This window comes from Drosophila ficusphila, unplaced genomic scaffold (assembly GCF_018152265.1).
Source record: "Drosophila ficusphila isolate 14025-0441.05 unplaced genomic scaffold, ASM1815226v1 contig_197, whole genome shotgun sequence".
Taxonomy (NCBI): domain Eukaryota; kingdom Metazoa; phylum Arthropoda; class Insecta; order Diptera; family Drosophilidae; genus Drosophila; species Drosophila ficusphila.
The window spans coordinates 2,674,129-2,700,180 of NW_025064091.1; the positions used below are offsets into that span (position 1 = coordinate 2,674,129).

Sequence of the window (26,052 nt, forward strand, 5' to 3'; positions counted from 1 at the left end):
TTGTACAGTTAACCCCATTTAGTGCACTTACTTCATTCGAGTCCATTTAAAAACAAGCGTCTATCTCTTTCTATCTGATGGTATTTTTGTAGTCAGATCGTAAATTGTTACTTTTATTGTGTGATATTTATTGGACAAACGGTGAATGTGAGAAATATGATTTGCTTGTAATTTAGAATTCGCGTCGATGGTATTTGTCAGGATCGAAATATGATGTAACGACAACGCGATCGCTGAATTTTCTTCCGGTAAGTGCCTGCTGTGCCTTCTGGCAGTCGAGAACGGAGTTGAATTCGACAAAGACCTTGCCGCATCCTGGCACTTCAACGCCCTCGATAGGTCGCGGGATTTCAACGCTTCGCACGACTCCATACTTTGTGCACTCCTCCTTGATGTCCTCCAATATATCCTCGTACTCCTCTTCGTCCCGCAGTTCGTCGGGCGTTACCATATTGAGCAAGCAGAGCACCTCTGTCGGCGGTCCAGAGGTCACCACGTTTGACAGGCCCGGCACTTGCAGCATTACCGACTGCGTGGTGTTGGCCGCGTTCTGGGCATTCTTCGCGCCCACACTGGCCCGCTGAACAATCAGTTTCTTGTCGCCCAGCTGCATTCCATTCAGGCCAGCAATTGACTTTGAGTTATCAGCGAAAACAAGATAAAGAGGGCAATTAGAACCATGTTTTGGAAAGTTTTTGATAATCGAATTATCATAGTATTGTAATACTTCCTATAAGTTTCTTACCTGATCTGTGATGCTTAGATCCACATATTCACAGAACGCATAGCCTTTACTCAATCCAGTAGCGGCATCTTTTACAAGGTTAAATGCTCGTAGTTTGCCGAAAGACAAAAGCAGTTCCTTAACCTGGAAAACAAACATTAAGAAATGTAGAAAACAATGCATGAATGCTTTATCGTCGCATCAACCAACCTGATCGTCATTTAAATAGTTTGGCAGACCTCCAATAAAGATTTTGTGAGGCGAGTCCGGAACCACTGTTGAAATAACTCCACTAGATACTGTAAAATAGAACCATTGATAATCGGATGACTTGAATAAACAATGCACGTATAAAGCTTACCAACAGCGGGCTTGATGGCCGGCGTATCTGTAATACCAGGCATCGGTTGGTAATCATGCGGACGCCTGATCTTCAAGCTCTGCCCCTTCAAATTGATGCCATCGAATGCCATTGCCTGGGTGGTCTCGTCTATTGATCGGAACTCGAGGAAAGCAAAGTTTTTGTCCAAATTAATTTGGCAGGCCAAGACGGGACTGCCGGCCGCCTGGGCAAGGCCAACTAAATGCATCTGTTGGTTGAAGAACTCCATCATCTCCTCCTCGGTGACGCCAAACGGAATGTTGCCGACATACAGGCGACGCGCCTGGCGGGTGATTGTCGATCCGACCACGGGCACCGCCGTCTGCGGCGTATCCGGCACAACGCTGGCCGGGATTTGTCCGGACGCCTGCATGGCTTTGTACTGCATTGGGGTGATGTGCTCGAATCCCGGTGGCGGTACATCCCAATAGAGCGATGGCTTGCGCCGCGAATTGCGATGATGGCGGCGATCCCTGGAACGATCGCGATGGCGGTCGCGGGAACGGGAACGATGTCGGCGTCTTTCCCGATCACGTTCACGATCTGTACGGAATATACAAAAGGTAAACATATTACTTTTAAATAAGAAATCCAAATTAACTTGACATGATGCACGCATCTATGCGCAGATGTACAATCGCGAGTGTGCATTAAACCAATAAATGCTTGCTTGTATCTATTTTCGCTGACAGAGTACCAAGTCCTCTTGAAAACAACCAACTGTTTATTGTTAAACTTCAATCACAATCAAATGTACCAGATTTAATGAAAATATGTAATAGCAAAACTAGTTAACTTAAGCAAGAGCTGTGTACATATATTTATGTAGATATGTATGTATGTCAATAATGTAAACCGCCCGCAGGTTTACCACAACCGGTCAAAAACAAAAGCATTTATATTTACATTTAATTCATATTTAGTAATAAAAAAAACTTTATCATAGTTAAAAGAGAAGCTTAGTAGCATCTGCTGCAATCTGGTAAAACTTTTTTAACTTCTTTACTTAATATTATACAGTGCTATGTATGTATACACATACATCTATTTATGCATACTTCGGCATCTTGATTATTCACAGCACGCCATCGATTTGCACTTAATATCAAACTTACCATCATATCCCATTGTTTTTAATTTAAATAAATATTTATGTCTTTAAACGAAAACAATTTTGTCTATATAAAATGCCAATGAAAAATGTATCCCTTTATTGCGTGTATTAATACAGAAATTTGCGAAACGATATAAAACAGAACACGTGAAAACTGAAGAACTATGGAATGGAACGCACTACTATCGGTTGCATAGTTGCAATTTTTGAAGTTATCGTTTAAACATTTATCGACATGCGGTTATTAGTAAGGTGGTTAAATAAAAAACTAATTAGTAATCTAATTTTAATATAAATTTCAACTTCATATTTCATTTCAATTTCTAAAAACACTTTAAATATAAGAGTGAAACATTTTTTTACATTGAAAGGTAATTTAATGTAAATAAATTTTCAGTCGTCACAGCTTGTGACGTCACAACGAATGACACACCTTCCCAGTCATGCACGGTTTGTTTTGTTTTGATTGATTAAAAATAATACCGGTGTTTTTGTGATTACAACGACTATGAGCATAAAGATATATTTACCGTACAGCTACTTTTATCTTAAGAAGCCCACAAATTTGTATGGGCAAGTGCAAATTAATGAAGACAATGTCGTAGCGTATTACATCCTGCAAGCTTCGGAACTGGAGTTTCGGGACAGGGCCATTAATCATGTATCAAGCAATATGCAGTTTTTGGGCTCTATCCTTAACGAGGACTTTAATGCCGATCAAAACCAATATCTTAAGTTTAATATGAGGCTGTGCTTTACATACAATAGCAGTCAAGCGAATATAACTTTGGTTTACATTGGAATAACACCAGAATATCTTAAACATATAAAACTTATTCTTTATGACAAGCAAATGATACGAAATTTGTTTGTTAATGGGAAATCTGCAAATAACCAACCTGTGGAATATAACGATAGCATCAATTGTGATTTTCTCGAGCTATCCAGATTGGCACAACCAGCAGCTGAAACTCAGAAGCCAAAGAACAAGGCCAAACAAAATGTCGCTTGTGTGTTAAATATTATTGCCGACTCTCCAATTACAATATTCAAATATATTGTTGAAAATGTATTCATTAATAGCATAATGGTTCATACCACTATTTATAAGCACTTTAAGGAATGGCAGACAGCTTGTGATAAACGGTAATGGCTCTTAAATACTATTTTTTCTTTGTTATTTGACATTATTTCTTCACTTTGACAGATCTCGCCCGGCTAACATTGCACTTGATAGAATATTGGGAATGGTTTTAATGGCAATCCTTTTTTCCCTAGCAACGCGGCCAGGGGATTTTGTGATACAAATATCCCACGTAAGTCTGCCATTACATATATGTAAAACGATATATTATTTTATTCTCCCCCTGTTATTAGTATATTATAGACAAATTATTTAGCCTATTGAAAGTACTGGAGGGAAGTCCCATTGGTCTAAAGCTGAATATACATTTAAATAATTTCTTTCTCGACTGCTTTAAATATCATATAGAGTTGTGGTCCACATTTTTGGGTAAGAATTTAAAAACTTCAGATTTATTAAAGTATAAAGGCGTTTTCTAATTTCTTTTTTATAGATTTTATCGAACCGTTAGTCCGGCAAGTGTTTTTAGCCATTGGAGTATTTGGTTGTTTGGGCCTTACATTCCAAATAGCGCTTTTAGTGGATTTAATATCCATAATTGGACTACACTCCCATTGCTTCTATATTTATACAAAAGTGTAAGTTCCTTAAAAACATTTTAACAATTTTATACGCATATTGGAAATGATATGTAATGATTCTTATAGGCTCTATAATGTCGAAAGAAAAGGTCTGGCGGTTTTATGGCAAGTTGTGCGAGGCAACCGTTACAATGTTTTAAAAGGCAAGATTATAACTAATAACTAGAGTTGCCGCGAATATTCGGCAAGTATTCGGTATTCGGCCTATTCGGCCACTTTTTTTGGTATTCGGCATTTGGCCGAATAATAGGTACTATTCGGCCGAATGCCGAATAGTGCCAAATCATGAAAAAAACACATCACTTTTATCAAAACTTTTTTTATTATTTAATTAAAATATGTCAATAAGTAAAATTAATTAGCGGTAAGTTGTGATGAACGAACACCAGTTTTTCTGCATTTGTCGGTAGTAACCGATTTCGCTTTTCATCGTAAATAAAACCTGCTTCGGAAAACAACCTCTCACTATAGACGCTACTCCCGGGAGAGGAAAGATAAATTTTGGCAAATTTCGCGAGGATTGGGTATTGTTTTTCATTTGCTGACCACCACTTATAAGGATCAGCTTTCCGATCTAGGCGAATTGATTTCAAATAAAAATCTATTTCATTTGCCACAGCATTCCTTTCCACTTTCTCCTCATGATAAGTGTTAGGTACTATTTCGCCTCAAAGCAGTTCCAAAAACTGTCATGTATTTCAAACCGCTTATCATTTTCGTTCAAATCCCTTTTCTTACGAGGTGGAGAAGAATCGTCATCTGTACTACTATTCTCATCATCATTACAAGCTTATAATAAGCTAAACTGGCAACAATGTAGCATGTACTTTGTGCCGAATATTCGGCGCTTCGGCTTACAGCATGGCCGAACATTCGGTATTCGGTATTCGGCAAAATCACTATTCGCGGCAACTCTACTAATAACTAAGTCATTTAATTTTAAAAATGTTTTTACTTTTGCTTGCAGGTCGCATAGAGTCTCATAATTATATGAATCGACAATTATATCTTGCAACAATTTTTTTCTCCGCTATTTTGTTTTTATTTCCTACAACCCTTGTATATTACATCGTGTTTGCCGCTGTAAGTTTGAGCATAAAAATATAGAAATTTCTATTGACATTCAAATTCTTTAAGTTAAAGGCGCTGACTTTTGCAACTCTTAGCATATTTGAGTTTTTTCGAAGAAAACTTTTGTATCTACCGATTGAGGGGTGCATAAAACGGTTAACGAAAGGGTGTTATGAAATAGGTAAATACGTGCTTAATTGTGACAAAATTTTATAAGATAATACATTTTTTGAAAATCATTTATTTATTTTTCAGATTGTCTTCAAATCAAGGATGTTTTACCGCATGAAAAGATTTTTCTAATACATAAACATCAACAAATCGACGTGACAGTATATAAAATTCAAACACAAACCGAGCCAAATCTTTAATGTATAATAAAAATTTAAAAAAAAAAAACAGTGTATTTAATAAATATATAAAATAACATTTTTAAGCACCAGATATTATCTGTTTTTTTTTTTATGGATAGCAATATTTATTTGTTCCATTTCACGTGGTTCAAAGTCAAAAAGATGCCGCATTCTCTGCTTGCATTCGTGTTATCGTTTCATTTGCCTTATTCCTGTTGTTTTCACTCCATAAAAGTTCGGTTTTCAGGACGGTTGTCTAAACGAGTTATTAAAACAGTTTTCAAAAAAAAAAAAGGATTTTTAAAATGGAAGGAGCCGCTAAAACAGATAATGCCAATACCAGCGGGCCTGCGGCTCAGCGCCAGCAACGGGGAAATCAACCAAATAAAAATATCGGGAAGCATAATGCCCAAAAGCAAAATGACTCTTCCGAAGGAGGTCCGGCTGAGAAGAAGGCACGATTTGGCCCAAACACTCAAAATGGTGGTGCGGCGAGTGGTGGTGCTGGAGGCGGACCTAATCAAAATAAAAACTTTGGAAACAAGGGTGGCTTCGCTGGGAACCGGAATCGCAACCGCGGAGGAAATCAGAACCGTTCCAATTTCCCAGCTAATAATAATGTAAGTTTATCTTTTGGATATCCATGATTAGATTATTGATCGGGTAATTGGTCCAATTACTCTCTATTTGGCACATTTGGTGGTACAGTTATACATACAAACACCTGTGAATAATATAATTGGGACTCGTCTTTGTTGCCATTGAACGCATACATACAATGCTACAACTGATTACTGTTGCAAATTTATTTATGTATTTGGCCAGTTTCTTAACATTCATGTGTACATACATTATTACATGTGTGCATTTGATCCCAAATATACACAATTAACAGTAGCCAAATACGCAAGTGCATATGTGTATGTACATATATTTATAACGTTTAAGAAAAACCCAATTTTCAACGTTTTGATTAGAAATTACATTTTAATAATCGATTTCTCATGTTAGATTTCCCATCCAGTGGTAAACGGCTTGTTGCTATATCTGATAATATAATTACTTTATCTTTTTTATTATTCATTCGGTGAACATTTATTTATTCATATGTCATAATAACGATAAAATGGTGCACCAAACTTTTTTTAAGTTTAGGTTTAACCTTTTTCCAAACATTAAGAACAAACTATAACTTCGAATTAAATATCTAGTCTTTTGTATGTTTGTGGTATTTGACAATTATTCAGGCTTGTTTCTATGTATAAAGTAAGGTAAAGGGTTTTCTATGTCCTCGAAGTTGATTTATATGTTATTTATTCACTGAGTCAATTCCTTATACTAATTAAACTAATATTATTTATAATTCTACTTACCAAAGTCGGATGCTGTCAACGTACCTGCAAAGAACAATGAATCTGGAAACCAAAACCAACCGAATCAGAATGCCAACAAGGGCCAAAATCAACGCCAAGGGCAGGATCAGGGCCAGAACAAGGATCACGGAAATCAAGGAGGTCAGGGAAATCAGGGCGGGCAAGGGAATCAAACTGGCCAAGGAAATGGACAGGGCTTCCGCGGTCGCGGTGGACCGGGTGGACCCCAGAACCAACAACAACAGCAGCAGCAACAACAACACAACCAGCAGGGGAATAGTAGAAACCGCGGCCAGCGACCCAGTGGTATTGGCCCTAATAATAATTCCAATATGGGTGGCGGCGGAGGCGGAGGTGCACGTGGCGGAGAAGACTTCTTCATTTTCCAGCGGCTGCAAAGCATCGGTGGACCCACCGTCGAACTGGAATCGATCGAATTGCCAACCGAGACCAAGTTCTCTGGCCGAAATCGCTTGTATGTGGGCAATCTTACCGGCGACATAACCGACGATGAGCTGCGCGAAATGTTCAAGCCGTTCGGCGAGATTAGTGAGATCTTCTCGAACCTCGAGAAGAACTTCACATTCCTAAAGGTCGACTATCATGTCAATGCCGAGAAGGCAAAGCGTGCCTTGGACGGTTCGATGCGAAAGGGTCGCCAACTGCGGGTTCGCTTTGCCCCGAATGCAACCATTTTGCGGGTGAGCAATCTCACACCGTTCGTTTCGAACGAGCTGCTGTACAAGTCCTTCGAGATCTTCGGACCCATCGAACGGGCCACCATTACGGTCGATGATCGTGGCAAGCACACTGGTGAAGGCATAGTGGAGTTTGCCAAAAAGTCCTCGGCTAACGCCTGTCTGCGAATTTGCAATGAGAAATGCTTTTTCCTCACGTCAACGCTGCGTCCGTGCTTCGTGGATCCCATGGAGGTGAACGACGACAATGACGGTCTGCCCGAGAAGATGCTCAAGAAGATGCCCGATTACAATAAGGAGCGAAGCATTGGTCCACGCATCGCCGATGTCAATTCGTTTGAGCACGAGTACGGTTCGCGTTGGTTGCAGCTCCACAATCTGTACAAAAGCAAGCAGGACGCCCTCAAGCGGGAGCTCAAAATGGAGAAGGACAAGCTGGAGGCCCAGATGGAGTACGCTCGCTATGAGCAGGAAACCGAACTTTTGCGTCAAGGTCAGTATTTCACTATTACATTTGATTTTCAGTAGACAAAAGCTAGCAAAACATATTAGGTTTTAAGTTGTTAACTATTTTGTCAGCTCATTTTTTATTTTCTTATTATTTTCCCAAAGGTAGTTCGAATTTGAATTTGTTTTTTTGTGGATTAAAGTATTATCTGATAAAAATATACACATGAAGAGGAACAGAGAAGTAGACTGTGATCAATTGCTATGTTAATTTATGACATGTTGGGGTACAGCACAGTTTATTTATTTATACGGAACGGAATCTTGAACACATTGTATTTTTAAATTAGGATACCCTACATTGCAACTCACTGTGTACAAAGATTGTATCATCTTAAGTGTACATAATTTCGGACAAAGTTCTTAGAGCCCCCATCAATCTCGAAAAAAAATAGAGAACCCTCTAAATGGTGGCCATTCATTCCGTTTGACAACCAAATATGTCCTTGTGTTGGTTTTACAGAGCTGAGAAAGCGCGAAGTGGACAACGAGCGCAAGAAGTTGGAGTGGGAGCTGCGCGAGAAGCAGGCGGAGGAGATACGCAAACGCGAGGAGGAGACAATGCGCCGTCATCAGGGCGAGATGCGGAACCAGGACGAGGACATGCGCCGTCGCCAGCAGGAGAACTCGCTGTTCATGCAGGCGCAGCAACTGAATTCGCTGCTGGATCAGCAGGAGGGCTTTGGCAGCGGCAACAACTCGAATTTCGACAACTTCGGGGGAAATTCGAATTCACCATTTGAAATTTTCAGAGGTACGCAATTAAATAGCTTTAACTTGCATTATTCGATTTTAATTATATATTTTCACAATAGGCAATAATAATAGCAACAACAATTCCACACAATTTGCAGGTATGTTCAAGTCCTTAATATTTTCTCATCAAGTATAACCAAACTCTGTGGTAGAACTTCTATCTATCGTTCTCGCAATAGTATTCAACCCAATACATATCATCGAGAAATGAAACGAGAATATCTCTGTTAATTAGGTCTACCTCCGAAACATTTTTTATGAGCTTAAGGGGATTCAATGATTTTAAAAGGGGGAATTAATTCTTTCTTTAAAAGATATATATATATATATATTCTTTATAACTTAAACTCCTGTAATGGAAATCATGAAGCCGGGAATGCATACCTATTAATTTATTAATACGATAGTGGGCTGCGCTTCTTCTCTTTTATATACTGGGTGTCTGATGAACATTGCTACATTAAGAAACTCAAATAACTTTTTTTAGCGTATGGAATCAATTCTTTTATTCATGCTAAATCTTATTTAATCCTTCCTGCCGATGACAAGACTTGCTTATTGCAATAACCACTCAGGAAAGCGGCAGTTGAAGCACTGTGGAGTTTATTTACGGAATGTTTTGGTTGCTGGGATATAAGAAGTTGGATCATACTTAACCACCACACAGAGTTGGTTCCGGATAGAAAACATTTTTATATGAGGACGGTGGTTACTCGTTATAAATCACATCGATATGAATAAGTGTGTTTCTGGAATATCCTTGTGGGTTGGGAACAATCATATTTTCTTCATTTGCGTTTTCGTTTATATTATAATGGATTTCGGAAGACAGAAAGAATACAATTTAACTTGTTGTCGTCTTCTTTCATCTGTTAAAACTTATTCTGGCAAAAGAGAATGTGAACCAACAAGCGTTGTGTTCAGTTTTATATAAAATGAGGTCTTACTTTTGTGCATAATTATCTGCAAGGACTTTTTGCTGTTAGCAGAAAAAGATTTTTGCAATTATGTTGACACTCTCCTTTAACTGAATCTATGGAATCCAAACGATTCACCATGTACAAAAAATCAACCAGATTACTTGAATAGAAAAAGTTATTAATTTCTTTGGTAGCTGCTTTCATCAGCCACCTTGTTATATAATATATTCTTTTTGGTAATATATATATTTCTATTTAAACTGGGATGCATTTAGGACTTTTTTGGACGGGTCTGTTATGTTTTTGTTTGAATTTTATTTTTGCCTCCTGAATTACTTTGAAAATTAATGACATTCATTTCTTCTGCGTATCTTGCTTGTAACAGAAGAGGGTAATTTATTCGTTTGGGCGATATACATTTGAATATTTTCCTTGTAAAATGTGGTGGGCCACAGACAAAACCTATATATTTAACTAAATGTGGACTCATATATAATGATAACATATTCCCCTTATTATGTTGGGCTCCACATAGTAACACTCAATTGAACAATTGTATTTCATTGCTTGATAGACTCCTTCGCTTTTGAATTTGGGGTTAACAATATGAACCAAGGCGGAAATCAGCGTGGAAATAATGGAGGAGGAAATAATGTCCCATGGGGACGCCGACGTTTTTAGACACTGGAACTTATGAGGATGACATAACGTGCTCTATGCTCGCACTCATTGAATACGTTTCACATTTGACTTTGCTCGTTAACGAGTGAATGAAATGAACTAGGATAAATGGATCGATCGTCTTATCAAATGCACCCCAAATATGATTTGAATGAATATTTTAGCAAATATTATCAATCGTCAATCGGTCCAAATAGAGAGTCGTCAACCATGATTAATGACACGCAATGGATCAACCTTAATCTAAATCTTAAAATGCTTTCATAAACTAAGTGCACTATTGCAAAACAACAAGAATTCTTTACGTTTACGTACATCTATTTAATCATAACGATAAACTTAGATATATGTACTCTATGTGGTGACATCTTTCTCCATTTATACGATTTTTTTTCGTCTGTCATTCAATTCAAATATATAAAGATATATAACTAATCCACAAATTGAATTTAAAGAAATTATTAATCGAAAAACACATCAAAATATGGTGAGTATTCCGGATGAGCGCATGGACCCCGAGCTCAATCTTTTCTGGACCTTTGAAGCGAAACAAATGGAACTTGTGTTTTTCAAAACCGATAAAAATGTTTATTTCCTATAACTAAACATTTAGAGTTTACAATTTAAAAGCAATAATTACGCAATATGATTTTTAAATATAAATATATGTAAACAATTTCTAAATTTAAAGTTATTTACATCGAAACTGGGACATTAGCAATTTGAAATATTCGAAGCAAATTTTGGAGTATTTTTTTTATTTGTTTTTTTTTTTTTTTTTTTCATTCATTCACATAAAATAAATTTCTTCAAATGGTTAGCTGGGTTTATAACAGGGGACTCCTTTTCATTTGTTTTCGAAAATGTTAGGAAATTATTTATTTAAAACGATAGAAATGTACTGTTGTTTTTATCTTTTCAAAACCAACCTTCTAAACTGATTTTATCTTGAATAACTTCGGCATGTGAATGCAGTTTTCGGGTTAGAAAACTAACTCTTGTGTGTCGCTTATTAGTATAATTTTTCTTTTCATTTAAGGCTGAATCTTTGGTAAATTAGTAAATACCAATTCACCATGTTTACTATTAACAAACAAATTTGTAAAACCAAACGAACCAATTTGAATGAATTAATGTATAAAACAATTAAAGTAGCAAAATATTTAAATAAAAACATTGTGGCGGGAATTCTTATTATTACAAATATTAATGTGTAAAGTACGTTTTTCATGACTAATAGACGTGTTCATTTATGGAAGTTGTTTTAATCTTTCAAAAAGTCGTAATATAAAATCATGTCGTCTGTAGTTTTTGAGTACATATTTGTGTTACGTGAATAGGTTCTCATAAAACCTATACTATTCGGTTCTATAACTTAAGGGTCGTGGCTTTCTTACATGGGAAACAATCGTCTTTTCAATTGGGGAAAACGCGCTGAGATGATTCTATGTGCAAGCGAATTATTTTTTATTTTGCCTAAGGGGTTCTTGTGTTGTAATTAGAAATTGGATTAAATATGTGATTGGGAGATAATACAGTATACGTTTTAAGGGATTGCGATTTAAAGTTAGCAAACAATGTCACTGACGTAAAACATGTCTTGCCGTTAAGATATATTGTTTTTAATCCTACAACATTCCTTCGGCTCATGTTGGTGTTGATTGGAAATTTGGGAAATTTGGCTTGGGGCAAATTTTGGGACGTGTTATGAACAAGATGGGAAAAACAGCGTCTTGCGTTTTCTTAAAGAAAATGCTCTCCAAGAAGGATGAACATTTAAATGCCATGGCGAATGGGAAAAGGTAATGCCTGCCCTTGTAAAAATGTATTTATTTCATTCCCCACAGCTATAATAATTTAATTATTTTCATATTAAAGTTTTTTTTACAGGTTTATTTAATGAGTGTGATGACTTGCATCGTATAGCATGTACAATAACGTTGGAATCATTTTAGATGGAACTTTGCAATGAATTTTAAAGCTTCAGTCAAAATGCAATGCTTGTTTTTGTCCAATTAGGAATAATTTTGGATGGCTTAAAGCACTAGCTGTCCTTTGATTTACACACAAGTTTTTCAAAGCGATGGTGTAGCAAGAAAAAAATACTTTCCTAAAACTCAATTTGTTTTGTACCAATGGGGTTTTCTTTATTGATTTTTTTTTAACTGCATAAAAAATCTACTGTTTTAACAATGTGGCAAAAAATAACGATTTTTATTACAATTTGAAGAAGTTAAATCAGAACTGTCTTCGTCTTTTAATCAATATTGCGATATTGTCTGGAATTTTCTAAGATATTCAGGAGTTGGCCAAAATGCCATTTTCATCAATTGGTATTTGCCAAACGAGTTAAATATTGTTACTTCTCAAGGTTTATTTGGGTGATTGTTGTTTATTTCAAAGGACCAAACGATCTCAATAAATAATAAATATTCCGGATGGAAAAGGGGCATAATTACATTCTCATAAATTTTGGATTTATTGGAATTGGAAGAAATAAATAAAAAAAAAATGTAATAAAAAAAATAGAATAAAAATAACGAAAAGGTACTGGGAAACCCTAAAAAATCTCAATATCTCTTTATAGCCTAACGCTAAGATTCGTTTAACGATTCTTTAGCTATTTAAAATTATTTAAAATAATTTCTTCCGACAATGACACTGCAACAGCGCTTAAAAATAACACCTTTCTCTTTAACAAACAAAAAGTCCTCGTCTTTTAATTTTAAAACTAAGGCAGCAGAATCAGATAAAGCTACTAAACATATTTTCTCGTATGATCGGATGGGACTAAGTTCAATATAATCTTTCCTGATCGCGTAACTCCACATCAACCCCACGAACTGTAAAACACGGAGGAGGCTTAACCATGGTATGGGTCACGCTTTTTAGGTGTTAAAAAAATTCATCGAACTAAAGTCGCAATGATAGCGGCGGCGTTAAGTTGTTTTAGTTTTTTTATTTTAATATTAAAATAGCTCTCATTTATAAGAGTTGTAGTCCTGCTTCAGCGAATTAACTTATTTTTTACAGCTCAACCTTAAGGCAGTGGTCTGCTTTACAGACTTGAAAAAAATCGATTTTTTTTTTTTGTCTTAAATCTATTCCAAAACTATCCAAGAATATGTGTTCAAAATTTTAGAGGCCAATTCGACATATTTTCGAAGCTAGATCAGTTTTAGTGGCCGAGCGTCGAGCAAGTTCGTATGATCGGGCAGACTTTACAGCCCGTTTTCTCGAGTTTTTATTTTCACAAGTCTTGGAAAGCGGTGCCGGCCATAGTAAAAAAAATATATGTCCGATCGAAAAAAACCAAAGTGATCTAGCTTCAGTATTGAATTATCTTCTATTTGAACTAAAAAAAATGGATAAAAGTACTATTTAAATTATTTGTTTTGCAACTTAATGTGAACTTTTTTTCCAAAAAAGTGAATTTTTTTTTCAAACTTAGAAAAAATTTGGAATTTCGTCATTTCTTCGGAATTTTTTTAGTTCATATAGAAAAGGAACTTATAAAAAGTAAAAAAAAATTTAGTTCCACTGTTTCAGATGCATCGCACGAACTCCATCACCGGCACCGATTAACAAGTGCACACTCTAGGCGCCCCAGAAAAATCGTTACAACTTCCGCTAATTTCAATTATTTGCAATAATAAAAATTGTTTTTTAAAGTTTAAATACAATATTATATCGTCTCAAAATTTCGTTTACCGCAATCATTTCCTTCCCTTTCAAAAAAATTGTTGAAAAAACGCTCTTTTTTCGGCTCCTAAAGCAGACCACTGCCTTAAGCCGACTTATTGGATAAATCCTTTTGTTCACATATAAAATTTAGTCGTTTTATCCGACTTGAATTTGTCGTTTTGAATTTTGTTAAAATGGGATGACTATCATATGGATCCCGAAAAAACAGTGTTACTGCTTTTTAAGAATTTTTTTATTTTAGGAAGCTGTTATGGGAATTATTAGGAAATTCTTTTAGCCCCAGCTTTTTCACTTTACATAAACTTGGCGAATAATTTGTAGTTCCCAAGTTAATCACTCGATATGGAGTGTATTTAATGATGACGAAAATGTATACTTTGGTTTAACCTGTGATCCAATGTGTTCACACTTAAAGAAAGCTATCATAAAGCAATCATGCAAAACAAGTTAAACAAATAATATGTGATAATGTGTAATTGGATGAAATATCTTCTATGAGATATGATATTGAAGATTTTCTTCACACATAATTGGCAGAGGGGCCCAAAATAGAAAGCCAAAACAGATTCCAATTGGCACAGAGCGTACCGCTTTAGTGACCAAATTGATTCGTGACAACATTTGTTGTTGTTGTTTTATGGATGATTGTTAACCGTTGCCAAAAATAATTGCGTTTGGATTTGGGGTCGAGCCAGCGATTAGCTGTTTTTTTCGACGAAACTCTTCAGCCTTGGCCGAAGAAGATATATTCTCAAGATCGCAATATGTGGTGTCTTTGCTCGCAAAAGAAGTCCAATCGCGACTGGCAGCAAAACGCTTAAATATATCAGGTAATCTATGCTTATATGTTTCCGACACTTTTAAGCTTAAAAGTGTTTCCTAATCTAACTATTATTCATTCGATCAACGTTGCTTGGTTCTTCGGCCGTCCAACGTGGCTTTGCTGTCGATTTTCCGTTTTGTGCAGCCATCTCTCAATTAAGCTGCATTGTTTTTAAAATAAACCTTTTTAAGACTTTTTGACTAATCCGTTTTATGTTTACAGGCGGTTAAACTCCTTGACGACTCTTCGCACGGCTTTGCTAGAGATCTTTAACCATTCAGATACGCACTGGAATATAATGGCTTGCGTATTGGAGCAGATATCCTCCAACTCGAAGATTGAAATCATTTCAATCAGCTTATAGAGCATACATTCAAATGCTGAGCAAAATTTAATTAAACAATATGAAACTGAATAAAGCTGCTTTGGTTTTTTTAAGAAGGGGATCGTCAATTATACTTAATTTTGGGAGATAATGGTCAACAGTATTAAACGAGTTTTATAAAAATAAATCATTATTTTGTGCGAAATAAAGAAAAATGTTTGTCAATATATGCATTTTTAGACCTTGATGAAACTCAATATAAAACCTAAAAAAATATATAAGGCAGTTGTCCAGTTGTAATTCTTAATTGGGACAAGTATAGTCAAAAAAAATTCCTGGTTGTGATTCTCACTGAAAAAAAAGTGATATCCGGAATTATAACACAAAACATTTCTTTTAATTTAAAACAATTTTTAAATATGATAGGCTATCCTTTGAAAAGATTTCAGCATTTCTGGACTTTCAGCGCAGTGTAACTCAATTTGCGCCCAGTTTTAATTTGTGTATTACTTCCCATTGAAAACAACCATAACCTGTCCTAACCACGAATAATTGTTTAATGGTAAAGCAGATATTTTAAAGCACCGCTCTTGCCTTCACATTTGTATTTATGTGTGGCTATAACCGGGCTTCACGTTCATACATACATACGTAAATATGTAAGTTGGTTTGGGATTTGCCAAATCTTAGGCGCACGTACATACAGACGTAGTACGTGTGTGTATTTATAGGGAATTTGTTTTTACGTTAATCTTTTCAGGTCATATAAAAGCGGAAAATTCAAACGTTAATCTCCGCTAACCACTCCAAAAACAAAACCTTGCGCTGCCGCTAAATGTTATCTCTTGTTTGAATGTCAGCGCTTAGAGAGCGTCTTCGCACGTCTATATGTATGTATGTATATATGTACGTACATCGGTAGGTTTGTATGTATGGACATAAACAAGCCAAAGTTGATTTGTATTTGTATTGAGCGTACAACTTGGCTTGTACGAAAGTTTCCTATCGAAACACGTCTTGAATGTGTATTTATCATCGCCGAGGTACCAAATGCACGTCAGTGTGCGTGCGTACGTAATACTTATTAATTTTGTTACAGCACGGTTTGCGTGTTATGTTTTGCATTTTGTTTTGAAAGCTCCAAAAGCTGTGCTTTCATGGGTCTTCAGTGCATAAACATACATTTGTGTATACATACATATGGGCTACGAAACGAACGAATGTACGAATGTTTGATTGCACGTCTCTATGTCTGTATGTCGGCGTGTCGCGCTGTGTGTTTGTGTATGCGGTTAGCACAAATCCAGCGAGAAAGAAACAACCAACGTTGGCTATATGTATTAACTTCAAAATAAAGTTCAGTTTAAGCTGGAGCGCAGTCGAGGTTGTGTCGTTTGTTCGTTCGGTCGGCTTTGGTCCACTCGTTTTTCGGCTAGTTCCTATGTACGCATGGTAAGCACGCGTTCTCCTTTCGATTCTCAGTTTCAGTTTCAGTCGTTTCGATTGCGTTCATAAAATCAAAAGCTAAAGTTAAAGCCTAACTAAGTCAGTGATTTATTTCGAAAATGTGCCTGTAATAGATCTTAACCCGCTCACAGACACACGCTTACACAAATTTGGATTACATGAATTGCTATTACCATTTCTGATGCTTAGTGATGTATGTACAATAAAAAGCATACAAATGCATTTATGCATTACGTGATTGCGTATGTACATAAATGTATGTACGAATTGAAATGGCAAGTCTTACGCATAGAGTTGCGAATGTGTATAAAGCCATACACAGGCAAACGGTCACAAATTTATACATTATCGGACGCATCAAATACATATGTATGTATATGTATATGTATACTTTCACGCGCACATCCAAAAAGAAGGTGGCTTGGTGGCTCCATTGTTGTTGTTTTGGTTGATAGTGTGCACACAGTGCAAAATTGGTGTCTGTAAAAATTAGTGATTAAATTGAAGATGTGTGATTTTGTAAACATGTGGAAAATAGAGAGAGAGATGGAAAATAGGAGATGTTCAAGCTGAACTTGCATACATATTGTATGTATGTATGCACATAATCAAGCTCAGACACCGACGTGCATATTCGGCAAACTATCACACTTATGTATATATGTATGCACTGATATGTTTTATAAACGAATGGCACAGTAAAACAGAAACCGGAATCGATGTACATATGGCACTGTTGATATGAAACTGTAACCAATATTTCCGAGCCTTTTTATGCTGCCCATGTATGTACATACATATGTGACCAGTTATGTCGGCACGTAAAAACCATGCACATAAAAGTGCACTGCACATCCTATACCGTTATATGGCATTTATCCTATTTAATTGTTAACCATATGCAGACATAATATATTGAAGAAGAGTACACGAATTTATGCATTTATAATATGAATAATACATGTGTGCATAGCGTCATGTGCACTGGACAACTACATACATACATACATACATATGTACATGCATACATAAATTTCTAATTGGAAACGTTTAAGGAATAGCCAAACACTTTGATTATAAAAAAAAAAAACCTTTTTGATAGGGAGGGATATATGTATGTACAACTCAGTTTTCGGGGGAAACGTTTTTAAATTTTATTTAAACAGAAAATTAAATGAAAAGGAAAGGTAGCTAGACATATCAATATCATAACATGACATAATAGTTAACTTACATGTTTATTGGGCAACTCAAAAAAAGTAGGCTTTGCGGCTCAGTGTAATCGATACCTGATCACATTTGCAATTTCTTTTTACCACTTTCCGGTTCCAATCGAATTTTTACTCTTCCTTAATACCTACGTTTATGTAAAAATTAAGCATTTCCACTTACAATGAATGATAGTTTTTTTCTATTAAATAATTGCTCCTTAATTTATTTACATATTTCCAATTCATCTTAATGAACACATTTAATTTCAAAAGGTTCCTTTATTAGGTATTAATTAAAAACAAATATACATACGTAAATAAACACGTTGAGTTAAAATAAATATTTGTCAATTAAAATAAATCAGAATAGGGGGTAGATTAACATATGGCGCACCAGTTGGATCCCCCATCTGCTTTGGGAATTTCCCGCGAACTCTACAAATCAACGATTTGTTGATATGTACATATGTTTTGTTGCTTAGTCACTTTAAATATTTACTTAACTGTGGTTCCCCGCGGAAGATTCTGTTGTCTCGCCCCCCCGACGAACAATGGAGTTTTGCAAATAGGTAGCTCATTATATTAAGTGAGCACAAGCTTTTCAAGCCATAAATATCTGTGGAATATGATTCATTTTGGCATCTCGGCCATAAGTTATACAAGCAACCCCACGTTTACCGGCCCAAGGTTACTTTTTCGAGGGGGCTTCTCACATAACACCATCAACAAACGACGAATAATGTGCTTTTCTTGTTCTTGCAGATACGTCGTGAGATAGCAGATCCCAAAAATAGATTCATGAGTACGACAACAGGAAAGGGACACGTCGCAAACGGACTCTTCGGGAGAATCAAACTACCTTAATACTATAGCTAAACCTAGTTAAATATGTCAAGTAAGCGGTCCAGCAGAGGAGCCATCGGTAGAATAGGACTCACTCCGAGCACAGAGCAATGCAAAGCCTGCTGTGGAGGCCCAAAATCTCTCGGGGAGCCAACGTACCGAAAGATTGGACGGAGAAAGATACTCCAAGTTCAGGGAATCGATGATCCTGCGACAACGACGAAACCAACAAGAAGAACAAAAAGAACGTTAACGGCGACGCCTGATGCAAAACTCAATAGAATCTATTTATGTACATTTAACCGAATGGCACAGAGCTGTATATATTTTGTATTATTTTTAGTAATCCTAAGCCCAAATACTAGTTGTGCTCTGAGGAGTAGTGAGGGCGACACTCAAAATAACGCCGGAATACTCAGCAACGTGAGCAGCGTGCACAGTAGAACAAGCCTACCAGCAACCACTGATAATGAAACTATTGATGGCCCCACTTCCTCCTCCAAGGTCGAGCTGGACCCTCGAGGTGACCGGGGTCAAGCTCAGCAGCACATTACTGGCGGCAACACATACGATAACAAATCAAATAATAATACTCACACAAATGCCAGTGCGAAATATGAAAATGTCAACCCGCTTCGGCAGCAACATCACCAACAGCAGTCAAATAGCCTCGACCTCGATCTCGATGGGCTCGAGGGCACGTTTGGCGCCTGCAGTATTCCCGAGGAGGCGATGTACACCAACGAGTTTGCCGTCAACATTCCCGCTGGCAAGCAGGTGGCAGATATAATCGCCTCCAAGCACGGCTTTATCAACAAGGGACAGGTACTCATTCGCTATTCGGTGTATTTGCCTAGAAAAAACTTTGAACTCAAGCCCGGAAGCGAAGCTAAAAGCAAACGAAATGACTCTTCGTTTTTAAGTTTTAATCCCATAAAAAGCGTATTACTTGGTCTAAGTTTTTATACCGTGTTTCTTTTTGTAATATATCTTATAAGTTATAACTTACTTAAAACGTGCCAACTTACAGATTTCCGTTGTCAGAAGATCTTGTTTAGAAGGGAGGAAAGATATTTGATATATAGCTTTCAAGATTTTGTGAAACATTTGTATTGTCTAATCAATAATCAATAATCAAAAGCTAATAGTACATTATTTATGGCAGGTTTTGAATTGATGAGTGCGATAAATTAAATTAAAATGAATTTTTATGATATCGCTTTTAAATAATAGTTAGTTTACGACTTAGTTCAATTATAAACTATCTTATTTTATTTCCTTCAATTTCAGATTGGATCACTGGACAATTACTACCTGTTCCAGCACCATCACGTGTCGAAGCGTTCGCTGCGATCCAGTGAAAAGCACCAGGGAGCCCTTAAATCAGAAAACGAGGTAACTATATTATAATACTCCCCCTTCTGTGTGTGAACATATGGTAAACCGTACTTACTTCCAGGTGAAATGGATGCAGCAGCAGCATGAAAAGGTGCGCCGGAAGAGGGACGGACCGTATCAGGACTTGCCCACCTACAGTCCGTATAATCTATTACGCCAACCCGGCGCCTACGTTGTCGATCCGAATCCGCATCTTTCATTCTCCCCAGCAGAGTCAATTTCGTTAGCCTCGCACTCACCGCGCATGGAATACCGGGACGTCAGTTCGCATTTCATATTTCCGGATCCGTTGTTTAAGGAACAGTGGTATCTGGTGAGTAAAGTATGTAATCATCTCTCACTTAAATGCATGCTTCATAAATCCATATATGTTATAGTTCATAATCGAGTCCATCTTCAGTAGTTTCCCTAACTTCACCATTCAGTTTTTGCTACTAACAGTTCAAAAAAATTAATGTAAATAAGAACTATTTAAATATATAACCAAGATAAGTTTCCTAATTCGATTACTATTGGATTTCTTTGTTGTGTTTTGATGGAGTTATGTTACCTACACCTTTATGATTTTATTTTGTCAATTGTTGATATTATTGAACTTGTTCTATAGAACGGCGGTGCCAAGGATGGCTTGGATATGAATGTGGGTCCCGCCTGGCAAAAGGGTTACACGGGAAAAGGCGTAGTTGTTTCCATTCTGGACGATGGCATTCAAACAAACCACCCGGATTTGGCACAGAATTATGTGAGTATAGTAATTTCAATAAATTACTATTAAAAACGTTTACTAATTACGATTAAAATGTATGTAGGATCCCGAAGCCTCGTTCGATATAAATGGTAATGATTCCGATCCCACGCCCCAGGACAATGGGGATAATAAACACGGAACCCGATGTGCCGGCGAAGTGGCTGCGGTGGCTTTCAACAACTACTGCGGCGTGGGAGTGGCCTACAATGCCAGTATTGGTGGTAAGTCATTTGTCATTTGCATCATTTAAATGTTTTAATATCCTACTTAATCGTTTCCCGTTTAGGAGTGCGAATGTTGGACGGAAAGGTAAACGATGTGGTGGAGGCCCAGGCACTGAGCCTCAATCCCTCCCATATCGATATCTACAGCGCATCCTGGGGGCCGGAGGATGATGGCTCCACGGTCGATGGTCCGGGTCCCTTGGCACGACGAGCCTTCATTTACGGCGTGACCAGCGGACGTCAGGGCAAGGGATCGATCTTCGTCTGGGCCTCCGGCAATGGTGGTCGCTACACGGATTCCTGCAACTGCGATGGCTACACCAACTCCATCTTCACTCTCTCCATTTCGAGTGCAACGCAAGCGGGGTGAGAAAATTACACTAAAATCACCTAAACAAGTGATTAGATTCTAATTTATGACTTGTGTTACAGCTTTAAACCTTGGTATTTGGAGGAGTGCTCTTCTACGCTGGCCACCACCTACAGTTCGGGAACACCAGGGCATGACAAGAGTGTTGCCACTGTGGATATGGATGGTCGCCTGCGACCCGATCACATTTGCACCGTGGAGCACACGGGTACCTCGGCATCGGCGCCACTGGCTGCTGGCATTTGTGCTTTGGCCTTGGAGGCGAATCCCGAACTGACTTGGCGCGACATGCAGTACCTGGTGGTCTACACCTCGCGACCGGGGCCACTCGAGAAGGAGAGCGGCTGGACGCCGAATGGCGTGAAGCGAAAGTACAGCCACAAGTTTGGCTATGGTTTAATGGACGCCGGCGCAATGGTTTCGCTAGCCGAGCAATGGACAACGGTGCCGCCGCAGCACATTTGCAAGTCGCGGGAGAATAACGAGGATCGCAAGATCGATGGCGCCTACGGCTTCTCGCTGTCCACACACATGGACGTTAATGGGTGTGCGGGCACGATAAATGCAGTGCGCTACTTGGAGCACGTTCAGTGTCGCATTACGTTACGTTTCTTCCCGCGCGGAAACCTGCGCATTCTGCTCACCTCGCCAATGGGAACCACGAGCACTCTGCTCTTTGAACGACCGCGTGATATTGTCAAGTCCAATTTCGATGACTGGCCCTTCCTGAGCGTCCACTTTTGGGGCGAAAAGGCGGAGGGACGATGGACGCTGCAGGTGATAAATGGAGGAAGGCGGCGTGTCAATCAACCGGGCATTCTGTCCAAGTGGCAGCTCATCTTCTACGGCACCTCCGATCCGCCGATGCACGACAAGTCGGAGCTGCTCAACAGCAGTCCGCAGCTGCGCAGTCCCATTGGCAGCAATCCGTTCCTCATCCCATCCGCCTCGAACATTGGCCAGCCGGCCAACGAGGGTGGGAACTTCAACACCGATAGCTTTGCTGGCTACCTCAACTACCAGAATATCTTTAGTAGTGCCGGCTCGAATCCGGAACCGGCGACAGCCACCCTGGATGGTCAGAATGTGAACGCTTCGGTTGCTACCGGCGGACCTGCAGAGTTCGCTGGACTCACCGCTGCCTCGCCTGCACAATTGGTAGCTGCGCCCGATTCGCGGGATGGCAGCAAGCTGATCCTGCACTCCTGCGATGCCGAGTGCGATTCCTCCGGCTGCTATGGCCGTGGACCCACACAGTGCGTGGCCTGCAGCCACTATCGATTGGACAAGTATGATGGATTAAAATATAATTCTATCTGTATTTAATTATGATTCCTTTTGCAGTACTTGCGTGAGTCGCTGTCCGCCGCGCTCGTTCCCCAATCAGGTGGGCATCTGCTGGCCCTGCCACGACACCTGCGAAACGTGCGCGGGTGCCGGACCCGACAGCTGCCTCACCTGTGCCCCCGCCCACCTGCACGTCATCGATCTCGCCGTCTGCCTGCAATTCTGCCCGGACGGCTATTTTGAAAGTAATAACAAATGAATACGTACAAATTAGAATGTCATTGCCCTATTGTTTTATATGTGTTAAAGATTAGGAAGAATAGTAGCATAGGTCAATTGCTCGGACGTGTATTTTGAAAGTAAAAACAAATGAACACTAACAGTTTAAGTTGTCAATGAACTTTTATTTTTTATGTGTTAAAGATTAGAACGAGTAGAAGCTTAGGTCAATTGCTCACTTGAATTTATTTAATAGTTTTGTAACCAGTTGTCTCTTTGATTTAATAACAGATAGCAGGAATCGCACCTGCGTTCCCTGCGAGCCCAACTGTGCCTCGTGCCAGGATCATCCCGAGTTCTGCACTAGCTGTGATCACCACCTGGTCATGCACGAGAACAAATGCTACTCGGCCTGTCCCTTGGACACTTACGAAACGGAGGATAACAAGTAAGTGGATAATAATACACTTTAAATAAAATATATAATTCAAATGAAATATAATCTACAGATGTGCCTTTTGCCACTCGACTTGCGCCACTTGCAATGGCCCCACGGACCAGGACTGCATCACGTGCCGCTCGAGTCGATATGCCTGGCAAAACAAATGCCTTATTAGCTGTCCGGACGGATTTTACGCCGACAAGAAACGGCTGGAGTGCATGCCCTGCCAGGAGGGATGCAGGACCTGCACCAGCAACGGCGTCTGCTCCGAGTGCCTTGAAAACTGGACGCTGAAAAAGAGAGACAAGTGCATCTTATCCGGAAGCGAAAGCTGCAGTGAATGTAAGCAAACTTGAACTGTGCACTCCATTTGTTAGTAACTCAATATTGCATAGTAAATACTATTTTAATATTTAATCTATTTAAATTTATTTTTCCTTCTTCGTGCAGCTGAGTTCTTTAGCCAAACTGAGGGACACTGCAGTCCGTGCCACGAAACCTGTGGCAGTTGCAACGGTCCCGCGGAGACGAACTGCATGTCCTGTCCCCCAAATCGATTGCTGGAACAGAGCCGCTGTGTGAGCGGCTGCCGTGATGGATTCTTCATGGAAGCGGGCTCCGTTTGTTCGCCATGTCTGCACACCTGCAGTCAGTGTGTCTCGCGGACGAACTGCAGCAACTGTTCGAAGGGTCTGGAGCTGCAGAACGGCGAGTGCCGCACCACTTGTGCTGATGGGTAGGCCCACCTGCTGCAATCCCCCGTTTTGTTCCCTTTTACTTTCAACTCCTATTGCGCAATCATTGCAGTTACTACAGCGATCGTGGCATCTGCGCCAAGTGCTATTTGAGCTGCCACACGTGCAGCGGACCGAGGCGCAACCAGTGTGTCCAATGCCCGGGTGGTTGGCAACTGGCCGCCGGCGAGTGTCATCCCGAGTGTCCCGAGGGCTTCTACAAGTCGGACTTTGGCTGCCAGAAGTGTCACCATTACTGCAAGACCTGCAATGGTAATGCACACTTGATTCTAGGGATATCCGAATGATAGCTAATGGCTTAACTTGTTTATAATTTTAGGTGCTGGCCCATTGGCATGCTCGTCGTGTCCGCCGCACTCGATGCTCGACGGCGGTCTGTGCATGGAGTGCCTTAGTTCTCAGTATTATGACACCACAACGGCCACCTGCAAGACGTGCCACGATTCCTGCCGCTCCTGTTTCGGTCCCGGCCAGTTCTCCTGCAAGGCCTGCGCCCCGCCACTTCACTTGGACCAGTTGAACAGCCAGTGCGTGTCCTGCTGCCAGAACCAAACGCTCGCCGAGAAAACGGCGTCGGCGCCCTGCTGCCATTGCGATGGAGAAACCGGTAATACTCAGCTCTATTTTCCCAGTATCTATATATGATTCTTTTAAATTCTTTATAGGTGAATGCAAGGCCACCTCGACGGGCGGCAAACGACGCACGGTTATTGGCAGCGGCAGCAGTGCTTTCAAAAGCAGCGAGTCTGACCACGGATCGTTCGAGAGCGATGGCAACGGCAGGGAGTTCGTCCTGCGACTCGACTCACCGCTGACGGCAATCACAGCTATTGCCGTGGCCATCTGTCTTCTAATTATTACGATATTCTCAATCATCTTTGCTGTCTTGCAGGTGAGCACATATTATTATATATTGTAGTGCTATTTATTGTATACTTACTTTTGTTTTCTATTCACTCCACAGCGCAACAGCAACCACGTGTCGAGAAACTCAGTGCGGTATAGAAAAATAGCGAACACATCTTCGTCGTCGGGCAGGCGAAAGAACCTGTCCACGAAGCCCACCAGCGATGCACGATTTATTTTTAACATTGGCGAGGACGATGATACGGACGGTGATAATTCCGAGGATGATATGGACGGTAACCTGGGCACAGATATTAACAGGATTGTCTACGACCGCAAAGGCAAGGATCATGGACACGAATTTTACATTGAGAGTACAAATGATATTGATGCGATCGAGTTTCACTGCAAAGGAGCGCAGAAAGCTGAGTCCCAATCGCGAAGGTGCAATGAGAACGCTGATGATGATAATGATATTCATTTCAATACGAAAACGGGCAGGAATCCGTCAACAACGAGCAGCCGTACAAACATCCGTAGCTGATCGATGATCGATCACAATGGACAACGCGACAGCGAACGTAATTGTACCAACCAGAACTTTGATCTTGGCTTTCTTGCTCTGGACTAGTAAATTGTAACCTTGCTTTGAGGAATATAGCGAATCGAAATATTTAACATCTGAAAATGATAAAAATTTATATGTGATTGTGAATTGTTTTTATATATATATTTGTAAATTTAATGTTTGTATTAAATTTTTATGAAAAATGTTATGTCAAGTTGAATAATGACAATGTCTTTTTTATTGTTCCAGCCATCTTTTCCATTAAAAAAAAAAGGGAAGAGAACGTAGGTTCAGAGAAAACAAAACACCAAACTAAACTTTGATCAATATCGCTTTCGATACAAAAAATTAGCCATAGGACTTATTGTTTTTAGTTTAATAAATTTTTTAAATAAATGCAAACATTTTTTAAGGATCCAAAGCATTGTATTTTTGATTTCTCTCGTTTAACCCAACCATTGGTTAATATTTATTGTTTTTGGACAACACAAAAAAGAAAGAGATGGCAATATTTCCT

At 39.1% G+C, this 26,052-nt stretch overlaps 4 protein-coding genes across 10 annotated transcripts; 3 read left to right on the forward strand and 1 right to left on the reverse strand.

The window, feature by feature from the left end:
* Window positions 1-63: 63 nt before the first annotated feature.
* On the reverse strand, window positions 64-2,372 carry LOC108102141 (splicing factor U2AF 50 kDa subunit). Its single transcript, XM_017206810.1, has 5 exons — window positions 2,222-2,372; window positions 1,086-1,649; window positions 935-1,023; window positions 746-868; window positions 64-634 (listed from the first exon to the last, which is right to left on the reverse strand). Exons 1-5 carry the CDS (start codon window positions 2,232-2,234, stop codon window positions 173-175), a joined length of 1,251 nt encoding a protein of 416 aa, XP_017062299.1. The 5' UTR covers window positions 2,235-2,372; the 3' UTR covers window positions 64-172.
* Window positions 2,373-2,643: 271 nt separating this feature from the next.
* LOC108102118 lies at window positions 2,644-5,444 on the forward strand. The gene is made up of 8 exons (XM_017206781.2): window positions 2,644-3,366; window positions 3,428-3,536; window positions 3,598-3,733; window positions 3,798-3,942; window positions 4,012-4,088; window positions 4,913-5,028; window positions 5,083-5,197; window positions 5,272-5,444. The coding sequence occupies exons 1-8, from the start codon at window positions 2,729-2,731 to the stop codon at window positions 5,385-5,387; spliced, it is 1,452 nt and encodes a 483-aa protein (XP_017062270.1). The 5' UTR covers window positions 2,644-2,728; the 3' UTR covers window positions 5,388-5,444.
* Window positions 5,445-5,589: 145 nt separating this feature from the next.
* On the forward strand, window positions 5,590-15,247 carry LOC108097694 (protein no-on-transient A). Of its 2 annotated transcripts, none has more exons than XM_017200165.2 (5): window positions 5,590-5,989; window positions 6,748-7,933; window positions 8,411-8,701; window positions 8,763-8,801; window positions 15,055-15,247. In XM_017200165.2, exons 1-5 carry the CDS (start codon window positions 5,675-5,677, stop codon window positions 15,060-15,062), a joined length of 1,839 nt encoding a protein of 612 aa, XP_017055654.1. In that variant the 5' UTR covers window positions 5,590-5,674; the 3' UTR covers window positions 15,063-15,247. The 2 variants fall into 2 exon arrangements, with proteins under 2 accessions (XP_017055654.1, XP_017062352.1); XM_017206863.2 differs by lacking the exon at window positions 15,055-15,247 and adding an exon at window positions 10,198-11,498.
* Window positions 15,248-16,449: 1,202 nt separating this feature from the next.
* LOC108097667 (furin-like protease 2) lies at window positions 16,450-25,956 on the forward strand. Of its 6 annotated transcripts, none has more exons than XM_017200122.2 (17): window positions 16,450-16,609; window positions 18,598-19,503; window positions 19,969-20,073; window positions 20,138-20,213; window positions 20,289-20,389; window positions 20,684-20,818; window positions 20,886-21,045; window positions 21,111-21,414; window positions 21,481-22,707; window positions 22,763-22,950; window positions 23,216-23,372; window positions 23,434-23,708; window positions 23,817-24,102; window positions 24,174-24,373; window positions 24,441-24,728; window positions 24,787-25,013; window positions 25,086-25,956. In XM_017200122.2, exons 2-17 carry the CDS (start codon window positions 18,724-18,726, stop codon window positions 25,509-25,511), a joined length of 4,935 nt encoding a protein of 1,644 aa, XP_017055611.1. In that variant the 5' UTR covers window positions 16,450-16,609; window positions 18,598-18,723; the 3' UTR covers window positions 25,512-25,956. The 6 variants fall into 6 exon arrangements, with proteins under 6 accessions (XP_017055611.1, XP_017055608.1, XP_017055609.1 ...); XM_017200120.2 differs by having other exon boundaries at window positions 16,451-16,609; window positions 20,289-20,398; XM_017200119.2 differs by having other exon boundaries at window positions 20,138-20,389.
* Window positions 25,957-26,052: the final 96 nt, after the last annotated feature.

Coding starts and splice junctions, on each gene's coding strand:
- LOC108102141 (XM_017206810.1), bottom strand. Junction 1,024..1,085: donor GGCCATCAAGCCCGCTGTTG/GTAAGCTTTATA, acceptor TCTATTTTACAG/TATCTAGTGGAGTTATTTCA. Junction 635..745: donor ATCTAAGCATCACAGATCAG/GTAAGAAACTTA, acceptor GATAACTCAAAG/TCAATTGCTGGCCTGAATGG.
- LOC108102118 (XM_017206781.2), top strand. CDS start 2,729: ATGAGCATAAAGATATATTTACCGTACAGCTACTTTTATCTTAAGAAG. Junction 3,367..3,427: donor CAGACAGCTTGTGATAAACG/GTAATGGCTCTT, acceptor TCACTTTGACAG/ATCTCGCCCGGCTAACATTG. Junction 3,943..4,011: donor TTCTATATTTATACAAAAGT/GTAAGTTCCTTA, acceptor TGATTCTTATAG/GCTCTATAATGTCGAAAGAA.
- LOC108097694 (XM_017206863.2), top strand. CDS start 5,675: ATGGAAGGAGCCGCTAAAACAGATAATGCCAATACCAGCGGGCCTGCG. Junction 7,934..8,410: donor AACCGAACTTTTGCGTCAAG/GTCAGTATTTCA, acceptor TTGGTTTTACAG/AGCTGAGAAAGCGCGAAGTG. Junction 8,702..8,762: donor ACCATTTGAAATTTTCAGAG/GTACGCAATTAA, acceptor TTTTCACAATAG/GCAATAATAATAGCAACAAC.
- LOC108097667 (XM_017200116.2), top strand. CDS start 18,724: ATGTCAAGTAAGCGGTCCAGCAGAGGAGCCATCGGTAGAATAGGACTC. Junction 22,708..22,762: donor AGCCACTATCGATTGGACAA/GTATGATGGATT, acceptor TTCCTTTTGCAG/TACTTGCGTGAGTCGCTGTC. Junction 24,103..24,173: donor CGCACCACTTGTGCTGATGG/GTAGGCCCACCT, acceptor CAATCATTGCAG/TTACTACAGCGATCGTGGCA.